The sequence below is a fragment of the Panthera uncia genome, assembly GCF_023721935.1.
Source record: "Panthera uncia isolate 11264 chromosome A1 unlocalized genomic scaffold, Puncia_PCG_1.0 HiC_scaffold_17, whole genome shotgun sequence".
NCBI classification, from domain to species: domain Eukaryota; kingdom Metazoa; phylum Chordata; class Mammalia; order Carnivora; family Felidae; genus Panthera; species Panthera uncia.
This window is the reverse complement of record NW_026057577.1, coordinates 49,291,776-49,316,646: the sequence shown is the minus strand read 5'-3', so window position 1 is coordinate 49,316,646 and position 24,871 is coordinate 49,291,776. Positions and strand designations below refer to the sequence as shown.

Below are 24,871 nucleotides of genomic sequence, written 5' to 3'. Positions count from 1 at the left end.
GCTTGTTTTAGGCTTTTAACGAGTAATAAAAAGAAAAGCCTATTTTCTGTGTTGTTTTGTGGAAGAGTTAACTGTAACGTATAGAAAACATAAGTTACCATGATTCCAGGCATGAAAATTACCTTTAAGACAATACCACATTAAAAAAAAAAAATCTGATAAATCCCTAAGTGCCTGAATGATGGCAATGCATGTTCAGAATATCATGCTTCAAGACATACAAAGTAGAGGCGGTGGATATAATACAATCGGGCACCTTCTTCCAAGAACACAGCCTTTCTGAAGGTACACACCCTCTGACACTTTCAATCACATTGCTTTGTAACTACAGACCATGAGGAATACATCACCCTGTTCAGTGGCTCACTGTTAACATGGAGAGAATATTCGACAGAACAGAGGGATCAAATCCTCAATCTTTCAGAGAAAAGATACTAAAAGATCTGAAAACATTCATGCTGGAGGCATTTAACCAGCTAATAAACTGACCAAGTGTTAACAGGTTTAATAATTAGGTGCCATTATGCTGGCCAGCACCACTTGTGCCCTTCCTCATTAGATTTGTATTAAAATCACCCTAGCTATTATTTTTTAAAGTATTTTCTTTTTCTCAAAGTCATAAAACAACCTTGCATGAGGAGAGTAATCACTGGCATTTGGGATGGGGTCACCGAAAATGCTGAGTGGTGTTAAGTCCCAAAACATCTCTATCATAGACCATTAATTCTCTGGGGAACATTTGTCTTTAATAAAAAATACAAAGGAGCATCTTTATTTTTCGTTTCTTTCACTTGGAAGTATTAATTTTCCCAGAATTCACTAAAAAGAAAAAGATAGATTTATGCTATGTTTTACTCCCATCGTTTGATTGATAGATCAATTGGTTTTTATTAGGGAAGAGATTTTAAATGGCTTAAATGTAATTCTATATCTCTCATTAAATTTTCAAAGCATGGATCCCAAAGAAACTTACGTTGTCATCCTTTTCATTCATGAAAGATTCTAAGCTCTGAAGTAGATAAATTTAAATGTCTTATTTACCTTCTATTTTCCCATCAATATACAGCTATCAGCTACCATTAACAGACTCAAACAAGGAGATATGGAGATAAGGAGATTTTACAAAAGGAAATACAGCCCTTTAATAGGCATAGGGAATCATTTTGTAGTTAACATTACCTTAATAGAAATGTACAAAAAACATACTGAGAAACTGAAAAAAAAATGCAATCTTTTATATAGGCTAAAAGGAAGATTTGAGTAAAGTTATAAAGTTTTCAGATAAAGCATTAAAGACAAACCTAGAATGCTTTTAGCATTAAATAAAGGTACAAGAGAAAAGAGATTTTTTTCTATTATTTCATGTAGTTTTACTTGTTTTTCTAATTTCTTATTTTTAATCATGATTAGAAATATCAAAATGTTTGGATGTGTCCAAGTCTAGGTGAGAGTCCTAATCAAGATTCAGAAGAAGGCAAGTTTTGATTCTACGGGCATTTCCTACGGCCAACTTTTAAGCAATTAACTTCTAGCACACAGAGATAGAAGTTGGAAGTGAGTGAAATTTTCTAGACACATTCTTCAAGAAAAATAGTCCAGCATCCTCCAGGCAGCCTAAAGCTGTGAAACATTAAGAACCAAAATGGACAGTATTGAAATGTAACTGGGTAAAGTTCTGGTTCTCAGATGCAACGGCTGACATAACCCAAAAGTTAGTCAACAAAATGAATTCTCTCTGCCAACAGCTACCACATACATTTCCAATACTCCAAGTTGATATCTGCATAAATGTACCTGAAATATTATAGTTAGTCTTTAAAAGGCACATTGCCCTTTGGGACGCCTGGGTGGCTCTGGCGGTTAAGGGTCCAACTTCAGCTCAGGTCTGATCTCAATGGTTTGTGTCTTCAAGCCCCATGTTGGGCTCTGTGCTGACAGCTCAGAGCCTGGAGCCTGCTTTGGATTCTGTGTTTCCCTCTCTCTCTGCCCCTCCCCCACGCATGCTCTGTCTCTCTCTCTCTCTCTCTCAAAAATAAACATTAATAAATAAATAAATAAATATATTAAAAAAAAGCACATTGCCCCAGCCACTCATTTCTTCAGCACAGATACCAAGTCCAAGTATTTCTAGAGCAGCCCTTACACAGTACTAGCTGACAAGAAATCTACTCTAAATTTAGTGGAACATTAAAGGCAATACATTTCATTCTGCAACTTGCTAATGGTAAAAAACTAGCATTTATGCAAATATATTATTAGCCTTCAGAACAAAAGGTTGAAACAAACTATAAGGAAATCAACTTAAGGTTCATAAATCCGCTATTTTAAAACAAGACCATTACGTGAGTCAATTCGGTAAGATCCAGACCTAAAAGAAAGTTTAGCTGATTCAAAGCCTTCATCAGCGCAAAAGGGTATCACTTACTTTGCATAAAAATCCATAGCATAAAATCCATAGCATAAAATCCATAGCATAAAATCCATAGCATAAAAAACAATCATAGACTTCCAGATCACATAGAAGGGCGCTAATTCTTGACTCAGATCAATTCATACTACCTGCAGACCAAATAATGGTTTTGCTTGATGACATAAGAGAATTTTTTTTTTTAAATTAAGATTCTCCCAGGAGTAAGTAAACATTTTGGTTTACGATGCCCATAAGGAAAAAAGCTGGCAACTTCCTTCAAGATATACTGAAATCATTATTTGACATTTATAAATAAATGCAAAGTGTCTGTTTTCTTAATTCAGTTGATTATCATTTATCCTCCATTTGTCACTGCAAACTTAACAAGTCAGAGAATACATAACAAACTGTACAAAATAATAATAAGGAAACAAAATTAGGCTACTTACAAACTTCCTCTTCGGGGGAGACTCAACTCCTTCTGCAAAAGAAAAACAAAACACAACAAATAAATGAGAGGCTACATTAACCTTAGACTAGCAAGGCACCCAATGGGTGGCACAAAATGTGCCATTCTTCATTATGCTTGATTTGCCGTTTTCCACAATGCGAAGATTTTAATGTCATGATGTTACTCTGGATCCCTTACACTGCTCTCTTTATACACTCTGTTGGAACTACAAACACAGTTTATCTAAATTCCAAAACAGAAAAGACATTAATCCTCTCAAAGCAAGAGAGCAAAATACTGAGTTGAGTTACATGGACCTAAACTGGAGCATAAGGAAAAATCAGAGGAAGGCAAAATCAGAGGAACCCCAAAAGGAAAGAGATAGAAGGAGGAGCAGAAATAATACATTAAAATTAAATGAAAGGTGAAATGAAAAAAAGGCAGTTAAATCAGACTATTTACCCCTAGCAGAAATAAACTCGTGCAAAACAATGGGCACGCCAAAGATTATATATATATACATATTTTTTAAATAAAGCAAAAGGTTTCCTTCTGGTTTTATTTCTTAAAATAAGAGTGACTTATGACTTAGGATAATGAATGTCTAATGCCAGACAGCAACAATTAATAGAGTGCTTTTAAGTTTTAAAAAAGGGTGCTCTCATCCTTATCACAAATTAGGATCACTATCCATCTAACTATAGGGGAAGCTGTGAAAACAAACTAAAAAACCAAGCAAACAAACAAACAAAAAAGGGTTACAGGAATATCTTCATGCCTGGGTTCTCAGGAATGATCACTTGATGACAGTAATTAAAGAATAGGAAGCCATGAGTCATCTGGCTGTTTAAACTCTAAAAGAACACAGTATAAATTTGAAAGACTCAACTAAATTTGGGTTTTCATTCCTATAATGACTTTTTTTTCCTCTTGCCTCCCAGAGCTCGAACATTATCCCCTCAGCTTCAAATTTGCCTTTCTGTCCTTTATTTTTAGTGGATCCCTGTGTGTCAGGGACACAGCCTGCAGATCTTCTAAACAACACAATTTACTCCAGCCTAGCTTCCAGAACATGGCCTTGGAAGCAGCAGACCAGAGGGGAGGATGCTGCTTTAAATATAGCACGCTTTACTCATTAACTGGCAAACATATCCAGATACAATTACAATAATCATATCACTGTTTAATTACAAGAAGAAAAAAAATCAACCATTTTAGAAACAACAGACCTTCTTCCTCCGCTCAACAGCTAACGTTTCCTTCTCAAAGGCCGCAGGGTTCAGTGGTGAAATGCTGTATTTTTGTTTTGTTTTGCTTTTTTCTCAAATCCTTGATTATCCCCAAGAAATTACAGTGTTTGCTCAACTCAGATGCCTCACTGTCAAACATAAATATACCCTCATTTACTAAAACCCCTAATGACAAGAGAAAAGTCTCTGACCAAGACTCTTTTCCTTGGGAACGGAAATGTAAATAGAATAATCAATGAGTGATTCTCCATATGTATATCTTTGATTATGACAAACACTGAGAAATCTGTTTTGGATTCAAGTTAAAAAAAAAAAAAAGAAAAGAAAAGAAGCAAGAGAAGACCTCTCTAGAAATCATTCTTCACCAGACTGTGTCCTTTGGAAAGGAATTACCGAAACCTGATGCCTGGCAAAGGCCTGGAGCTCCAGTCAGTCAACACTGCGGTCCTGTGAGCTGATCTGACATCGGCACAGAAAGAAAAGGAGGCAGAGCCGATGTGTTATCATAAATAACAGAATAAGTTAGGTGTTATTTCAACTCTACACGCAAACAGATCACTCAGAGGGAAAGGGCCAAATGAATTATCGCCAAATAGTTCAATCAATCATATATATTCCACCCAATGACCTGACCATAAGCCAGCTGCTCTGCTCTGAGAAAAACCGCAGAAACAGCAGGATAAGGGATAAAAACCAACTCTGTTTTTAATCAGAAGTCTTTCCAATAGGTCTGGCATGAGGAGTTCTAAACAAGAAGAAAGGTTACAGTGGGTAACCCGGCACTGCCACTCCGCGGGACGGCAGCCGAGGCTCCAGAATGAGGAGCAGAGGACATTTAATAGGCCACCGTCAACTGACCTGAAGCTTCCCGCTAACCAAGCCGAAGGAGCTAATCCACCTGACGGTTTGAATGTCAGACTCGGGACTGGAAACTCAATTTGGCAGCAAATTGGAATCAGATGCGATGGTAATAAAGTGAGAGAAACGAATGTGCGGTGGCCAAGACCTTGTGAAGGGGAGCTGCAAAAGGCTGCAGATACCAGGAGCACTAGGCAATTGCACCCGGAGCAGCGAGTGGCTAACGTGCGGGGACCACACAACGACCAGTCTGCACCACTCAGAGCAGCATCGAGGCTGCCACAGCCCCTGTGGTACAGTGTGTATGTGTCTTCATCGTATTTTCTTGATGTCAGGGTAACGTCGCTAACACGTGCCTCGATAATTAGATAAGACATATGGCATTGGTTGGAGCCATAAGCCAAAGGCTTCTGTGTAGTGTATGTGGAACACGTGTTAATAATTTAGCATCAGGTAAGAATTGGGAGATGGAAGAAGAGTGGGGCAAAGAGGAAAATGTACCAGATATATGAACCTGAACTAAACAGCATGGAGTTATTAATCATCACAGGATTAAAGAAATTCCTAAGACTACATTTAAGAACATTAAAATTTTAGGGGCGCCTGGTGGCTCATTCATTAAGCATATGACTTTGGCTCAAGCCATGATCTCCCACATCAGGTGATCTTGAGCCCCACTTCGGGTAAAACATGAGCCCCGGCTGAGCCCACGTCTCTCTCTCTCCCTCCCTCCCTCTCTCTCTCAAAAAAAAAAGAGAACATTAAAATTTTAAAAATGGTCGGGGCACCTGGGTGGCTCAGTCGGTTGAACGTCCGACTTCAGCTCAGGTCATGATCTCACAGTCCGTGAGTTCGAGCCCTGCTTCATGCTTTGTGCTGACAGCTCAGAGCCTGGAGCCTGCTTCAGATTCTGTGTCTCCCTCTCTCTCTCAGCCCCTCCCCTTCTTAGGCTCTGTCTCTCTCTGTTTCAAAAGTAAATAATTTAAAAAACCATTAAAAAAAAAGATCTTCATTGCAACTGATTACTCAGTGACTTCTAATATTTTAGAAGTGTTGTGTATCATTACTTGCTGGACAGTACAATTTCCTTTGCCCCCCCCTTTCTGAATGTGCTAACTAGCATGTATGTATAAGGGTGAAGTTGGGGTTCAATCTCACAACTTTGAGATCCTGATCTGGGTCACAATTGCGGAAATCAATAGTCGGAGGCTTAACCAACTGAACACACAGGTGCCCCAATACTGTTACCTTCTTGTAATTCCTGGATAAGAGTGAGGACAAACAACGGTACCTCAAATCCAGTAAAAGAATTCCCAGGGAATCCATGAAGAAAAGAGCCTTAACAAATGATTCTGCCCCAGGGCACCTGGGTGGCTCAGTGGGTTTGGCTCAGGCTCAGGTCAGGCTCTGTGCTGACAGCTCAGAGCCTGGAGTTAGCTTCAGATTCTGTGTCTCTCTCTCTCTCCTCCTGCCCTCTCCCCTAACCGATGCTATGTCTCTCTCGCTCTTTCTCAAAAATAAATAAACATTAAAAAAATAAATAAAACAAATGATTCTGACCCTTTCCCCTAGCCAACCTTGGCCTCAAAGGGACAAAATAACTTGTTTTATTCATAAAAACAATACAGAAAACTGAAATATTTAATATGTACAAGCAATTTCCACAATGATAATTAAAAATATATGCTATTTAATAAGCATTTAATAGTTACACATACACAAATAAAGCAAGATGGCTACATATGTTTAGGGGATCTTTGAGCTATTCTTTGATGGGTCTTTTAAATCATAAAAGAAAAAAGAGATTTACATATATTATCAAAAACATATGTAGATATCCCCCTGTGTAACAGGTGAAGCTTAATTCTCTTCCCCCTGACAGTGGGCTGGACTTAGTGACTGACTTCCAAAAATAGAAAAGAGAAAGGGAAAAATAACTTTTCAGTGGAGAAACTTGACAGACAAGGTCTTAACCAAGTGATCCAGGTTAACACCACCTGGTAAGTCATTTGCTCTCATGTGCCCCTGATAGGATGTGATGAGAAGGGGCTTCACCTCTGTGGTATTCTCTCTCAAAATCCGTAAGTCCAGTCTAATCATGAAAGAACATCAAGCAAACCCGAGTTGAGGGTCATTCTACAGAATACCTGACTAGTACTCTTTAAAACTGGCAGGACTGTGAAAAACAGGGAACATTTGAGAAACTGTCAAAGATCAAAGGAGAAGGCAGACAGGATGACTAAATGCAATCAGTGTAGGATCCTGAGCTGGCTTCTGGATCATAAAAAGGCCATTAGCAAAACACCTGCTGCTATCCAAATAAAGTGTAAGTCTCGTTAATTACGTACCAATGTTAATTTTGTAGTTTTGCCAAGTGTATTAAGGCTATATAAGATAATTATGTAGTGGAAAAGTACAGTGAAGTGTCTTAAAACTTCTATAAATCTAAAATTATTTCAAAAAATTTAAAAAGTTCTTGCACAAGAGAAGAGAGAGAGGGAGAAAGGAAAACTGGTGGGGAGGGAAGGCAAAGGCCAGAGAATGGAAGGAACAAATGAAAATCTCAATACTCGAAGCTTCTTTTAAGGAAACATTTAATCCCAGTTTTTAGGAGGTTACAGAAGTAATCTATGTGAAAGAAGACTGTGATTAGGACCATCCCTGAAGATGAAGAGAAGCAGTCAGATTTGAGACGCATTTTGATAGAATCTATATATTAAAAAAAACCTATATAGAATGGGAAAGAAATCAAGGAAAAGTCAAACATTTTCTGCACCAAAATACTTGGAGGGCAGAACAGTTTTGTTTGGACATGTTTCGTCCAAGATGATTCTAAGAATTCCAAATAGAAATTTCCAAAGAGGTGGATGGACTTCTATTAACCTGGGTTCAGAAAAGAGGTCGGGGCTGCAGATACCCTTTGGAGTCATTACCGTCTAAGATGGTATGTAAAACCATAGGCTGGCTGAGACAGGAGGAGTGAGAACATACAGAGAAAGATGCACACCTTTATGCATTGTCAGGAGCACCTTAACATTTAAAATCTTCAGGTGGGAAGACTCATGCTACATGTTGCTAAATGATGCTTTGCACTCCGTAGCAACTATGGTTCGTTTTATTTTGTTTTGTTTTGTTTTTGTTTGAAAGAACGTGCACGCGAATGGGGAAGGAGCAGAGGGAGAGTGAATCTTACGAGGTAGGGTTCTGTCTCACGACCCTGAGATCACTACCTGAGCCAAAATCAACAGACAGATGTTTAAGTGACTAAGCCACCCAGGTGCTCTGCAATTATGATTCTTCTAAACAAAAGAAACTGAGTAAGACTACAAATAAAAAAAAAAAAAACCTATCTATTGGGTAGATACCAGCTCTCACGCCGGATGACAGGATAGTATCACAGACGATCAGAAAATGGGCAGGAACCAGAAAAGTGAACCCTAGAAACAGCCCAGTTAGAACATCCCCACAACTGAACCTGAACTCAAGCCCAGCCTCCACGGAATAGATCTTAACTGTCCCTGTGCCTTTCCCGCATTGCTCCTGATGGGCTCCCCTTCCCTGTGAGTATTAGGGTCATCACAGCTGGGTCTCTGCCTCAGCTGTCAAGAAACAGAGAAAAGGAATACTAGCTCCCTTCACGAGCAAAGGGGGAGGTGGGGCCACATCTACCAAGACCCGTACTCTGGAAGGAATATCCTCCAAGAAAAGTAACATGGACACATGGAAGTTCTGCAACCTACCCTCTCTCCAAGAAGAAGAAGAAGGAGAAGGAGAAGGAGGAGGAGGAGGAGGAGGAGGAGGAGGAGGAGGAGAAGAAGAAGCAGCAGCAGCTAACAAAAAACCCAAATAGAATGGCAATGTCTAGCATATACCATTTCCTCACTACTCTCCAGAAATCATTAAAGTTTATTTTCCCCCATTTCATCATTCCTTAATTAGTCATTGGTAGGCTCACCATTTTATCATGGGTTACTACAACTACTCTGCATTTACAGATGAACTATTAAGTTAGGGAGAGGCTTCAAAGGACCAGGACGTGCAGGGCAGCGTATCAGGCAATGTTAGGGGCTCCTAAGGAGGAAACAAAAGATGGCAGATTTAAAAGCAGTGTTGGGGAAATGGGCGCACACACGTGAAAAGAGATACCAGCAGGTGTGAGATTATACAGTTTAACCTGAACGTGTAACTGCTAACGGTGGAGAGAAAATAAAAGGGGATGAGGTAATTCAGCTCGAGCAGTGTTTTTTGTTTGTTTGTTTTTAAGTAGGCTTCTGAACAGTGAGATCAAGACCTGAGCTGAGATCTAGAGTGGGACCCTTAACCAACTGAGCCGCCCAGGTGTCCCCAGGCACAGGTTCTGAATGTAGCCAGGCTACACATTAACATCATCCAGGGAGCTTTTTAAAATGCCAAGGCCTGAACCCCACTCCTGGAGATGTATGGGGAGTTGTTTGAGTAAATTGTTAAGGGGACTTAAAAGAACTAACCTCCACTAAAGGACAATGAGTTTGCATAAATCATTCGCTTTTGGATTTTTTTCTTTATGGTATATTAGTTTTCTTTTTTTTTTAACATTTATTTATTTTTGAGACAGAGAGAGACAGAGCACGAGCGGGGGAGGGTCAGAGAGAGAGAGGGAGACACAGAATCCGAAACAGGCTCCAGGCTCTGAGCAGTCAGCACAGATCCCGACGTGGGGCTCGAACTCATGAACCACGAGATCATGACCTGAGCCGAAGTCGGACGCTCAACCGACTGAGCCACCCAGGCGCCCCGGTATATTAGTTTTCTAACTGTCACTAAGAGTCACCTTTTAGATTTTCAGGCATTTCCTTGCAAGTGGGAAGCCCTATAGGGCAAGGAAAGGCACCCCGAATGGAACTCCCTCTACCTGGAAGGGTGCAAAACTAGCTAGAAGTACAGATTCATCCGAGAACTGGCTCTTGCAAAGAAATTATTTTGGCCCCGTTTTTCTGGCCTCCATATCTGAAAGTCACTTGTGAAGGCAGACACACAGGTCAGAGAAGTTCATACTACAGAAACAGATCTTACACGACACTTGGTTTAGAATCAGAGTAGTAGCCGACAGCAGCCTACGTTCAAACAACACTTGAAAAATCTAGTGAACAGCCCATAAAGTCCTTGGTTTTCTGCATTAAAAACTTGTACAGGAAAGCTGGAAAAGCAGTAGGTGCACCTCCACAGATATACTTGGACATTCATACCATTCGACCTATAAAAAAAAAAAAATCACTAAAATCCCTCAGTGGGAATGTGAGAGGGGTGGAGAATCCCAAAGGATCTCCCTTTCTTGCAGGTTTTATTTCATTCTGCTTTTGTATCTATAACCATGATGCACTTTAAATGTATTTATTTGCGGTAGTAAAGTTCAACAAGATGCACCACAAAAATCAAACACAAAATGCTTGCTGGGTTTTTATACCAATCTTACTTGATCAAAACCCCATACTCACTTTCTTTGAATAACAGAAGAAGGTAAATATCATCTTGTTTTCTTGCCAAGCTGGCTTTTTCTGCTATGAACCCAAATAATCAGCTATCATCTTCATGTCTTGGCATTAGGCTTACAGGTTCGTTCTACAAAGTTTCTAAGATATCACAGTATGGCTATCCGTCTCTTTTCGTTTTGTAAGATCTTACCAATAAACGTGCGAAGAATTTTATAACAAAGTCACCTGGCTGTCTGACAGGACACTCAAGTTATCCCCTTGAAAGCCCAGGGGGGACCTGCAATTGCCCACAGCCACAAAGCCAGGCGATGCTGGCAGCAAAATCTAAACCAGAGTCATCCAGTTCCGATTTCCCCCCTACGAAGCACTGTGAAAATGTCAGACAGTGGGCAGAGGGGTGATGTGAGCCGCTGAGAGGGGGTCTGAATGAGTACACATGGAGAGAGGGCTGGAATTAGTAACAAAAGAGGGCAGTCTTTCCTCTAAAGAGGAAGAAAGGTACAGGTGTGAACAGGTGCCTTTAAAGAAGAGTGAAGTCAAAGTGAAGCCATTTACTTGGAGTTCTGTAATTTCAGAAACACCTAAGTCAAAATGCTCTACCGAGGGTGAAGCCAAGGGGCATGTGCAGGGATTAAAGCAGGCAAAATGGGTGTCCTTTATTCTATCACACACTTTTTAATAAGGGCCTTTTCCTGGGGGGAAAAGGATTCCATTTGCTGTAAAATGTAGTGTTGAAAAACCTGGAATAGAGGTCTTTTTATAGTATGCAGTAGGACCAAGAGGGGGAGGTCATCAGTTTTCTTTAAGGAGGGTGAGCACTGCTTGTCAGTCAGCGATGTTCCCTGTCATTTGCGATAACAACATCTGGTAGACGAGAGACACTATTCTCAACCTCAAGGCTTACCTCAGGTTAAGTGAAGGTAATGATAAAGTTCACTGTTTGGCCAGTCAGTGGGTTCAAAGATGGCATGTGATTCAATCTGAGAACACGAGATGCAAAACAGTGTTTGCTCCAGGCTCCTGAGAAAGAACTCCCTACCTCTTCCAAGAGAGCTAGCAGGAAAGAAGGAACATTAACCCCAGGAAGCTAATGGCAGTCACAACACAGACCACGGACACTCGGTCTTGGGTGGTATCTCTCATACATGATTCAGGAGCCAGATTCTGGGGGTTGGGTAGGCAACCTCAGGAGCCAAGCAAATGGGTATTCCAAAAAAGGGAATTAATGTAGCAACGTAGGGTGGAATGAAACAGTACACAGCTCTTTGTAAATTGGGAAAAGCTGGAACTGATGGTAGAAAGAAAAAAACCCACAGGACAAGAAAACAGAGGCAGAAATGAGTCAAATCACAAAGTTTTCTAAAGAGTCTACCTTTAACCTATAGGCAATGAGGAGCTCCTACAACATTTTATTAAATTAAAAAAATTTTTGTAACGTTTATTTATTACTGAGAGACAGAGAGACACAGAGCGTGAGCAGGGGAGGGGCAGAGAGAGGGGAGACACAGAATCTGAAGTAGGCTCCAGGCTCTGAGCGGTCAGCACAGAGCCTGACACAGGGCTCGAACTCATCAACTGTGAGATCATGAACTGAGCTGAAGTCAGTCGCCTAACCAACTGAGCCACCCAGGCGCCCCTATTAATTTTTTTAATGTTTATTTATTTTTGAGACAGAGTTTGTGTGTGCATGCATGTGAGCAGGTCAGGGGCAGAGAGAGAGGGGACCAGAGGATCCAAAGCAGATCCTGTGCTGCAGTGAGCCCTGTGCGGGTCTCGAACTCATGAACCGTGAGAACCTGAGCCAAAGTCAGATGCTCAAATGAGTGAGCTGTGCAGGTGCCCCTATACTATTTTAAATATGAGAAAAAGATGGTCAAATCTACATCTTAAAAAGGATCACTTTGGCATAAGGGTGTCAAATGTCTTACTTAAGACAAACAGGAAAGGAATAAGGTGGTTTATGAAGTTGTCAGGCAAGCACGGTAGAGTAGGGACCAAGGAAGAGGCGGTGGGGAGGGCAGGGAGGAGCAGATTCATGAGAGAAATGTTGCTGGATCCACAAGCATTGAGAATAAATGCTTAACTAATGGGAAGGTTTAAAACCTTAGGAGCTAAGGGCAAGGTGCCATGCCGAGATTAGGAAAAAGGGCCATTCAAAAGGGCCGCAGAGAACCTTTCAGAAGTTAAAAGAAATCTGAAGGTGGATGAGGGGATAGCAAAACTATTCAAGTTAGACCACAGGGTCCCTGATGGGCAGGAACAGGAGATGAAAGTTCCAGAGTAAGGTAAGAGCAAGGGTCAGCATCCTGGGTCTTTCTTACATGAAAGTTACACATCAATCATCACAAACCCCTTTTCCACTTGATTCCTACACACGGGGTGGAAATGGTTTTTCTTTACTAAGCTCATCCACTTAATAACAGTCCCTCACATTTACTGTGTGCTGACATACATTATCTTATTTCATGCACACTAGTATTTCCATTTTACAGAATCGAGACACAGACAGGTTAAGTAGCTTCCACAAGGTCACAGAGCTGGGAAATGGCTTAGCCTCTTGGAATCCACATCAGCCGGAGTCCAGAGCAGTTTAATTATTTTGCATCCCCAAGGAAGACTTGCAGGGTCTGCACTGGGACCCTGCCTCATGTCGGCTATCGAGCTGCATTCGTAGTTAATAACACACTGGCAATTACTCTCAGGAAGGGGTCCTAACACATTTCTGAGGCTCTTTCTAAGCAAATTTCACACAAATCATTTCTTATAGATTGATTTTATTCTAAGCAGAGCCTTGAAAACACATTACTTTTAACACAGACCTTTTAAAGTTGAAAAAGCATTACAAGTCAAATCTCCAGCTAATCCCGAGTAAATGACCAATGAAACAGGCTTCCTTTACCAGCTGCTTTCAATCGTTCCTGAAGTTTTCTAAACATGTTACCTCTTTGACTTCAAAAAAAATCAAGGCTGGGAATCAGACATTTGCATCCACAGTGCGTTCCCCAATCAGTATTATATAAGGGAAATCTACCTCCTAGGTCAGTTTCTACACTTCCCTGCATGGGTTGTTATATTAATAACATCTCCAGTTTACTGAGTGTTTACTATATACTAAACGAAGGGCATTCATTTCTTCAAGATTAGTAGCTTCTAGCAAAGTGAACTTTTATGTGCTTATTTTGTTCTCTAAGAACAAAGGACTATTTCTTTCAAGAGAAAGTGTGTTCTTTTTGAAATTAAACAAACTCCTTTTGATCCAGTTAAAGGAGCCACAGTCTGTCAGAACAAAAGAAGCTAAACAAGAAAACATTAGATCAACCAAACTTTAGACTGAAAAAAAAAAATCCTTATTTAAGCTAACTGTATACCTGAGAATGATTAAATGGACAAGATCTAGATTCACATACACATATCGTCTAAAAAAACTTTCCTTACCTTCTCTAGGACTCAGTGTCCTGAATTATAAAATGAAGATATGACAATTGATGTCATAAGGTGTTGAGAACATTCACGAGAACACATGTCCTGCATTTAGCCCAGTTCTCAAACACGAAAGCACCCGACATGTCAGCTATGGCTATTTTGGCACACATGACATGAGGTACCCAGGGCACAAGTGAAGAGCTCTGATAAACACAGAACGGGGGAAAATCAAAGAGGGAGCACACAGGATCCCTACTTTTCCTCGCTCAGTGTGGAATCTGGACACAGTTCTGTGAACAACCTGGAAGATTCAAAGCAAATCAAGCTTCAGTGAAATCACACACTGTTACTAATCATCACGAAAATGCCCGTAGCAGATCAACCACAAATGCTAGATATTTAGAATTTTAATTGCCTTGAAGACAGTGCAAGTTTAGAGGTCCTTCAGGACTATAAAATTAAGGTCATTGTGGACAAGTTTTGTGATTTTCTTTTTTCCCTTAGAAGAGTCTTATGAAGACCTTGATAAATTCACATATCAGCCTGGCCACTTAACTATGTTTCTTGTTACTTGGGAAAGCCTGTGACCTACAGTGAGCTTAGATAAAAAGGCAACACTGCACAGCTGTGCCCCACAAGGCTTTGCAATTTTTTTCAGTTCTTCCATCCATTACCCGCAAATTATAGTAAATTCAAAATATTGATCTGCACACCCCTATATGGGAAAAAAGTTACCATTGACTTTTATTGCTTATTGTTGGGTACAATTCCGTGGAATCAATAAAAGCTACAATGTTCATAAGCTTCTAAAAGCTAGTTAATATAGTGGATATAAGATACCTCTTAGGATCGGTATGATTCTATAGGATTCTTCAATAGAACAGTGGCTGGCGAACATCTTCAACGTTCAAAAGCCTTATTTGATTTTAGAATCTTCTCATTACCCAGGACAATGTGTCAATGACTGGGAATAAAAATGAAGCAATTACAAAGCACACCCCCCCCCCCCCCCGCCTTAACAGATCTTCACCTTTACCTTCTGGATCCCTTGCATTCCTACACTGATATCACTGTCCCATCTGGGGGCAATTATTAAGCATTGTGATCATTTTTTAACAAGTGTATTTAACACCGATTTAGCGTAAGTTTTCTTGACGGTAGCTTCCAGGTTCGATCAGAGGAGACCAGTTTGCCCGTAAACAATATTTCAACTGCCCCTAATTCAAAGAATCAATATCCTTTTATGAACCAATTTTTAGAAATCAGATAATAATTCACATGTTCCATTAAAATTACGGACAACCTTAATACAAAAAGAAAAGGGCTTTTTATAGAAACAGGAACCAGAATTGGATGAGACTATTTGACCAGTGATAGTGAATTTATTCAGCTGAGATTAATCATTTTTATTTACTGAAGACACCTCAGAGTTTACCTAGCAGCCACTCTTCTGAAAGCCCATTTTAGTGTAGAAATTTACTGGCAAACCAGCTCCAGGGAGCTCTTGAAGGGCTGTATGGAGCTAATACCCACAAGTCTGCTCTCCTCAGACACTCTCCTCCATCTAAATGCAAAAGACAACACTTAAAATGTACATATAAAATGTACGAGGGTGATGGAAGATTAATGACACACATATTCAAATAATCAATAATGTGACTTAAGCCTTTAATGGTACTGGAATTTATTGTAAAGAGGTCACAGGATAAAATAAACAAGTGGCTTGGAGGGGATATATTTTACTTAGTAAGTGGTCCTAGTTGATAAAGGATACGGTATCTGACTCTTTAAAATCATTTTCTCCAATGTGCTGTTTCAAATAACACCAGCTGGAAGATGCTGGAATCAGGAATCCCAAGATGGACAAACACGAGTTGCGGCATCTCCTATTTCCTGCTTCGCGCCTCCCCCTCTAGAACCACCATGAACACTGTCACTGCTGAGCCTGCTGCCACAGTGCCACCCATCAGGTCAGCTCTGGTAAGCACCAGGCACCGTGCTACATGTTTTCTCATACAGGATTCTGCCAAAGATTTGATGCTGCCCTGCAGTTACAGAAAGGGTTACCACTATTTTCTCTGATGGGGACACTGAGTACTGGAAAAGTTAGGCTGTGGTTTGCTCAAAGTCAGAGGCTTCCTGTAAAGGATAGCAGAGCCAACACTCAGGGAGGATGACCAACACTGTTTCCATATACGGCACCAGCCATGGACATTCAACCAACATTTTCACGTGAGAAATAATAAATCCTTATTTGTTTAAGCTACTATTGGTCTTTCTGGTATTTATTTGCAGCTGAATATATTCCAGGGACCCTGCAAACCTTTTCTAGTCACCTTTGGGGCGGTGTATCCAAAGGCCAATGTGGCATCACGACAGCCTACTGCCATCAACTCCAAGCATCAGAAGGGCTGGAGCTTGTACCCAAGGAAAATGACCAAATGCTCCTTAAATTAACATTAGATTCTATGAGAAACCAAAACTTTGACAACATTGATTACAGATCTGTCGATGCAGTTCCTTTCTCCAAAACAGATTTGGGAGGGCTGCCCAGCGTGTGTTAATGACTTTGAAGTTAACTAAAGAGACTCCAAACTTAATGGCATCACATTTGTGACAGTTAATTAGCAGAAAATATTACAGTGCAGTGAAGTTTTTGCCTTTTTTTTTTTTAAGCATCAAAAGCAATAAAAGGCTTTGGGTTTTTAATTGCTTCTTCCCAAAGACTGAATTCTGCTCTTACTGCTAAGACAAAATCCTTCTCTCAAAGTCAAAATGATCCCTTGTGATGTTTTTGGATCACAAGAACTACAAAACGGGTGGATGTTTAAGTCTGAAACCTAAGAAAGTTTTCATAAGATGGCCTCTCATTTTTGTTGACTGAAAAAATAAAGCAATTTCCAAGCAGGAAGATTTTCCCTTTATAACATGTGAATGTCGCCATTTGTAATTCAGGGGTGAGCTTAAGTGGTTTCCACTTTGGTTTCTATTACACTAATTAGGTTCTTCCTTTGAAAAAATAAAAAGCGTAATAGACCTTATTGTATTGACGTGCTTACTATATTACACAGAAGCTTTGTGTTCTCACAATGGATTACACTGGATTACCTTGGAAACCTGAAACTGACAGTTAATTCTGGACTCACTATCTATAGAATAAAAACAAACAACACTAATAGTAAACGCTGACGAGACATATGTGTAGGATATTGGAATAACCCGTATGCTTATCTCATTGAAACTATAGTGAATAAACCTTAAAAAAAAAAAAACAAACCCTGGCAATACTATAAAATATCATGAACAAAGAGGGGGAACCAACCTTAGATCATTAAAGAATACAAAGTGATGGTCTAAACTATCTTTCAAAGCCACACTACTTAGACAAGCTGATGAATTTACACTAATGCTCTTAAAGGGCTCTATTCCTTTTAAATACTACCTTAAAAAAGAGAAAGTAAACTTAATTACACTGAATTGAATTATTTATCAGAACAAAACAGTCAGTACCTAAGTAAAAAAGACTATTAAAGAATTATATCTTTTTTTTTTAACTGAGGTATAATTGACAGAGAACACTGCATAAGTTTAAGGTGTGCAACATGTTGATTTGATACATTATGTTGCAATATGTTTGCCATATTCTACTGTGTCGCGTAATTATTATTGCTTCTAGTGGTAGGAACAATTAAGATCCTGTCTCTTAGCAAGTCAGCTCCATGTTTATCATACAGTTTCCTGGTCTGTAAGTGCTGTACTGTATACTACAAGTCCAGAACTTATTTATCTACTGATTTCAAGGATGTGCTCTTAAACCACATCTCTTCATACGCCCCACCCCTGGTAACCACCATTCTTAGGTTTTGTTTTGCTTTTTTGAGTTTGGGTTTTTTGTGGATTCCACATAGAAGAGATTTTATGTCTCTTTTAAAGACAAACTGTAAATATAAACATCCTTCATGGGAAATGCTATACACTGACTGAATCAAATTGATAACCCACACATGCCTAGGCTCACCAGGATGAATGTGTTTAAGTGGCAGAGCCTCAGAGAGGTAGCCAGGCAGAATGGCTCAGCATACTGGTTTTAGGGGGTGCCTGGGTGGCTCAGTCGGTTAAGCATCTGACTTCGGCTCAGGTCATGATCTCACAGTCCGTGAGTTCAAGCCCCTGTGGGGCTCTGTGCTGACAGCTCAGAGCCTTGAGACTGCTTTGGATTCTGTGTCTTCCTCACTCTGTCTCTGCCCCTGCCCTGCTTGTGTGCTCATGCTTGCTCTCTCTCTCTCTCTCTCTCTCTCTCTCTCAAAAATAAATAAATAATTTTAAATTAAAAAAAAAAATACTGGTTTAGGAGTATGGCCTTGGGCAAAGTACTTAACTTCTCTGTGGCTCTCTTCTCTCACTGCAAGTCATAGATAATAATAGCTCATAGTGTTATTATGAGGATTCAATGAAGTAATACACATAAAGTACCTAGATAAGTGACTGGCATACATCAAGCATGCCAATACCAGGTTATTATTCTATTCTAAATATTCATGCACAAATCTGACATTACAACCTAAAAGTTTTGCAATTTAAAAATATAAAGTGCTCCTCCACATAATAGGTAGTCATGCTGATCTATCCTCTGTGCACCAAAGGACAGATGAAAACCAACAAAAAATTTAAATATTCTCTGAGCCTGCTTAAATGAAAGCTTAAAGAATCTGTCTTCGGATTTCCTATTGATACTCTGAGGTGCTTTCCAAGTAAGCTCAGCTACTTTGAAACTAAGCCAAAACAGATTACCTAGGAGGATGTAAATGCCCTTCCTCAAGCATGAAGTCCATCGCAATGGAAACCAAACTTCCTAAAAAGAAAGCCAGATTCCATTTTTATCCACACACATGCTAAACAAGTCAGCATATGTTCCCCGCATCCTACCCTGCATATTTTAACCAGACCCTTTTTACCATGTGTGGGCTTCATTAAATTGCAAGTGAAAAGGTATTTCTTGCTCTGACCACGGACAGGGCTAGATCTGTTGCCTATGCTGCATTCTGTATTTTTCTCAGTCCACCTTTCATCAATAAATAACAGTGTTGCTTTAACTAAAAAGTGTGGAAAATTCTGATTGAATTTTCCACTTCAAAGTACACAAAATCATTTCATCTAACATGCTGTGTTGGAAAATCCATGCTCCATTCTGACCTCCTGTTGCAGTCTATTTCAAGTATCGGTGATGCTCCATGTCATGCTGCATGGCTGCTGAAGAAGGGTAAACATATTGACTGAGAAATGTTTTGAAAAACCCCTATTCCACACAGATCCCAGCCACTGTCAAAAATCACAAAAATGTTTGCATTCTGTCTGTGCAAGAGCATGACCGAGCTCTAGGAGAAATTCCCACAATAAATAAAACCAGCTACTTGCATAACTCTCCATCTAAACTGGACCGTGCTGGGCTTGGGGCGAGGGGGGTTGGCGGGAGGACAGGGTTCAGCCCAAATAATGTGCTCAGAGGTGTATAAGAGAAGACGTTATTAACTGTGCCCTTCCTTTCACCTATTTGCAAGGTTAAAATAAAATTTAGCAGGAGAGATTACCACCACTACGGAGAAGGCACAACTCAGCCGGCAGGCAAGGAACACACCGAAGGGAAGGTAATATATTGATTGACCTTTCCTTCCAATTGCAGTCTAGGCAGCGAGCTGTCTTTTTTCATTTGGAGGGATATGACAGCTGACCTAGCTTATTTTCCTGGACTAGCAAACTAGGACAGTCCTTGGACAAGTTAGGCAGCCGAGACCATATACCCTACGATGACAGAGTGCTGCAATGCCAACACGGCTCTAAGTGGAAACACTGAACAGGAATGCTGTCATCAGATAGGCATCTGGGTTAGAGCTCTTCTTACCTCCAAAAATCAAAGCTTCCCCATCAGAAAACGGTGGGGAGGAGGTTTTCCAGGTGTACAGAATGGCCGTCAATGTGAATTATTCATATTCCCTGACATAAACAGGAACAGGGTCCACATGATTTAATATTTCCCAAAGAATTTTGCTAGCGGTTATCCATTGAAAATAAAAAACTTAAAGTTCCTTGACTTCTGTATTCAATTAAGCCGGGGAAGCACATAATTAAATACAGCACAGAGCATTTACTTAAGTCAGGATTTTTGCCATTATTAGCATTTTACCTAACAAGATCAAGGGGCACAGTCAGCAGTGTTCCACAAAATAATGGGTCCCTGGAACACTCTGGGGGGAAACCCCACTCAAGGCATGTGGATCCAACATGTTCTGAGAAAGGCAGTTTCACCGAGCCCTCATTTTAGTACAATGGTAGGCCAATCATAAGAAAAGCAGAGACAAAAATTATTCCTGTGCAATATGCCACTTACTGCACTCAGTCACTCTGAATTTCACAGTCTTGTATTGCACTATGATGAAACAGCTAGGTGACCTATGCTGTAATTCAATCAAGTGTCTCCTACTATGCCGTGCAAGACTGTACAACTAATCCAACGGGAGACAGAAAACGAGAGCTACACAAACAAATCCCTTGTGCATCACAGGGATCGGATCTCCAAAGAATTAAACACAAAGCATAAAAACACTACTGTTCCATAGGCCTAGAGTTCAAGTGACAGATAAACCCATTTAATAAATAATTAAAAAAAAAACTATTGGGGTGCCTGGGTGGCTCAGTCGATTAAGCATCCACCTTCAGCGCAGGTCATGATCTCACAGTTTGTGAGTTTGAGGACCATGTCAGGCTCCATGGTGACAGCTCAGAGCCTGGAGCCTGCTTCGAATTCTGTGTCTCCCTCTTTTTCATCCCCTTCTCAACTCATGCTCTGTCTCTCTCAAAAATAAACAAACATTAAAAAAAATTTTAATAAAAAAACCTTATTACTATGTCTATATTTATAACAGCAATGGAATCACAGAGCTGGTCTCCTATTTATCAATGGCCAAGAACTTATCTTTGTTCTCTTTTTACCACTGGCAGATTTCCTGATCTCCTTGAACATTATTTACTATTTATGAGACTTGCATTTCCACTTAGGATGTAGACCATCACAAGATACCATTACTCTCAACAATATGAATGAAGATATGAAGAAAAACAAGACATGAAAAGTGTAGGTTTGGCTGTTTCCTCCCTGTCCTGCCATTCTACCATGGTTGAGAGCTAGCCATGGGCCTCTTGCTTCAAGAATTTATAACTTGGCACAAAAAAAGACACTCACATCAATGGAACCGAATATAGAACCCAGAAATGGACCCACAAATGTATGGCCAACTAAACTTTGACAAAGCAGGAAAGAGTATCCAATGGAAAAAAAGACCATCTCTTCAGCAAATGGTTGCTGGGAAAACTGTACAGTGACATGCAGAAGAATGAACCTGGACCACTTTCTTAACAACATACACAAAAATAAACTCAAAATGGATGAAAGACCTAAATGTAAGATAGGAAGACATCAAAATCCTAGAGGTGAGAGCAGACAAAAACCTCTTTGACCTCGGTTGCAGCAACTTCTTATTCAACATGTCTCTGGAGGGAAGGGAAACAAAAGCAAAAATGAACTATTGGGACCTCATCAAAATAAAAAGCTTCTGCACAGCGAAGGAAACAATCAGCAAAACTAAACGGCAGCCGACAGAATGGGAGATTTGCAAACGACATATCAGATAAAGGGTTAGTATCCAAAATCTATAAAGAACTTACCAAACTCAACACCCAAAAAACAAATAATTCAGTGAAGATATGGGCAAAAGACATGAATAGACACTTCTCCAAAGAAGACATCCAGCTGGCTAACAGACACCTGAAAAAATGCTCAATATCACTCATCATCAGGGAAATATAAACCAAAACCACAATGAGATACCACCTCACACATGTCAGAATGGCTAACATTAACAACTCAGGCAACAACAGATGTTGGCGAGGATGCGGAGAAAGAGGTGGGACTCTTGCACTGCTGGTGGGAATGCAAACTGGTGCAGCCACTCTGGAAAACAGTATGGAGGTTCCTCAAAAAGTTAAAAATAGAACTACCCAGCAATTGTACTACTAGGTATTTATTCAAGGGATACAGGTGTTATGTTTCAAAGGGGCACATGCACCCCAATGTTTATAGCAGCGCTATTGACAACAAAGTATGGAGAAAGTTCAAATGTCCATCAACAGATGAATGGATAAAGAAGATGTAGTATGTATATACAATGGAATATTACTCGGCAGCAAAAAGAATGAAATCCTGCCATTTGCAACTACGTGGATGGAACTAGAGGGTATTATGCTAAGCAAAATTAGACAAAGACTTTACTCATGTGGAATTTAAGATACAGAACAGATGAACCTAAGGGAAGGGAAGCAAAAATAATATAAAAACAAGGAGGGTGACAAAACATAAGAGACTCTTAAATTCAAAGAACAAACTCAGGGTTGCTGGAGGGGTTGTGGGTGGGGGGATGGGCTAAATGGGCAAGGGGCATTAAGGAAGACACTTGCTAAGCACTAGGTGTTATACCTAGGGGATGAATCACTGGAACCTACTCCTGAAATCATTACTGCCCTATATGCTAAGTTGGATGTAAATTAAAAACAAAATAAATAAAATTACAAAAAAAATTATGGAGCGAAAAAAATAAAGAAAGTTTATCACTTTTTTCTTTTCAGGTTAATTTATGCTCTCAGCTTTTTAAATGATTTTTTAAAACTACAATGTGGTAGCTGACCTAGCTGGTTTTGACTGTTAAGGGAACAGCAAGCAACAGTCTGTCGTCAACCTTAGGAATAGGAGGTTTTGCTTCTTTGTGAGTCCATAATTTTGAGTAGGTCAAACATTTTGAATAAATCAGTAGAAACTGAGGTAAATAATACACAGGTCCGGAGAAGATGTGTCTCTTCTATGTCACACACCTTGACAGGGGTGTTGATTAATTCTGCTCTCACCTGAGCTGGGTCTCGGTATGGTGGTGACCCACAGACAAGAAGAGAAACAGGCAATGCAAATGGGCGGGCAGATAACCAAGATCTGGGTGTTACTGGACAAAGACTCAAAAGTAACTATGCTAAAGGATACAGGGGCAAACATGCACAACAACATCATTAAACATATAGGAGATTTCTATACAGAGGTAAAAACTACAGTCATGTAATGAAGAACAAAAGGGAAAAGGCTACACTAAAAGATAAGACACCAGAATGAAACAGACTTACCAGCCAACTGGGTGGAGCAAAGTTTAAGTCAAAATGATAGGTATTTTCCAAAATGAATCACCAAGAGAAGCAAAACAAAACAAATCCAAAAGCTAAAAAGTCCCTGTAAGACCCGTGGGACAATATCCAACAGCTTAAGTAGGTATACACAGAGTCCTAGGAGGAGCGGATAGAAAATGAGGTAGGACATTTATTTGAGAGGACACTGGCTAGGACTGTCCAAAAAAAAAAAAAATGATGCAAGGCATCCATCCACATATTCAAGTGGCTCAGGGAATCCTGAGGAGAATAAATACAAAGAAAACCATACTTGGGCACATCACTGTTAAATCTCTTTTGCAGGCAGGAAGCAGGAAGCAGGAAAAAGTGTGTGATGCAATGACAATGCACTGCCACCCCTCAAAAATTCACATACAAGTGTCAAAACAGACAATGGGGTTATCTAAATATGCGATCCACTTACCACAAGATAGCCTGGGCTGCGAGCATTAGCCAGCAAGCTCGTCTGAGCTGCTGGGGATGCTCTTTCCAAGCATTCTACGAAACAAAGTCCTTCCAAAACACCACTAGGATCCACAGAATCCCCAGGCAGGATAAGAATAGCCTGGCTAAATGTCTAAATTACTTTTTTAGCGATGCTGTTTATGCTTTTCTTTTTGCCTAAGGGCTAGAGGAATATGGAGGCAAGCAGGATACAGAAATCCTTGAAGACAAAAGCACAATTTCGGTAATTCGTCGTAAATCTAGCGCCAAACTGGATAACCTGTACTTAACCCATTCTGTGATCTTTTCACCTCCAAATTAAAAAGATTTCCTACCCCCTTCTTCCAAATAAATTGGTAATCTCATCGTGGTCATTTACGTGTCACACATGTCTCTGATGACTCTGAGAAAAGTCAACAAATGTAATTTACCAGTTTTTTAAAGCCCTTTAGGGGGAAAAATCCACGTAAGGACAAAAGATGCTGAGCTACAACCATTCAATGCACCTATGTATACATACTTAACCTTTGCCAGCTGGGAAAAAAAAAAAAAAAAAAAAAAAAACAACTGGAGAAAGATCACTGCTGTAAGAACCTGTTTTCAGGAAGACCAAGGGGCCAAAGGAAGTATTTTCTCCTCCTTAATGTTTTCAGTTGCAACATTGCAAGCAGACTTAAAGTAAAAATTCCAGCAACTGAAATGCTGAAAACCACATTGACCGTGATCTTTATGTTTGTTCTTCTTTTTATCAGTGTTTTGAAACCCAATTCCATCCTTTTCTTAAAATCAAAGGCAAACAAAACCAAACTGGATAATGAATCACGTGCTGGAAAGCAGTATCAGGAAAGACATAAAACTTTGAAAATAACAATAGAAATTTAAAACATTCTGAAAACTGCAACTCTGAAAACTGGGGTTTTTGTTGTTTTGTGGGGGGCTGTTACATGGGTAGAGTCACTTATAAAAGTTCATTGACATCTGCACATTTTGGGTACGTGTTACTCTTTTTTTTTAATGCCAATTTTTGAGAGAGAGCTCAAGTGGAGGAAGGGGAGAGAGAGGGAGACAGAGGAGCCCAAGTGGGCTCTCTGCTCACAGTGCTGACAGCAGAGAGCCCGATGGAGGGCCTGAAGTCACAAACCAGGAGATCATGACCTAAGCCAAAGTTGGACACTTAACCAATTAAGCCACCCAGACACTCTGGGTATGTGTTACTCTTACAGAAGAATCAATGTCTAAGATCTGTAGGACAATATCAAGCTTAAAATATATGTCATATTGGGGCGCCTGGTTGGCTCAGTTGGGT

The 24,871-nt window shown here is 40.0% G+C and overlaps 1 protein-coding gene across 2 annotated transcripts in view; it reads right to left on the bottom strand.

Annotated features, from left to right (window-relative positions):
- Positions 1-2,035: 2,035 nt before the first annotated feature.
- LOC125934933 (microtubule-associated serine/threonine-protein kinase 4-like) overlaps positions 2,036-24,871 on the bottom strand; it is a 290,235-nt gene continuing 267,399 nt past the window's right edge. Inside the window, exon 3 of one of the 2 annotated variants that reach the window (XM_049648569.1) lies at positions 2,036-2,891. In XM_049648569.1, the coding sequence (XP_049504526.1) occupies positions 2,791-2,891 (101 nt within the window). In that variant the 3' untranslated portion in view covers positions 2,036-2,790. The remainder of the gene's footprint in view (positions 2,892-24,871) is intronic. The other variant, XM_049648568.1, reaches the window with a different exon arrangement.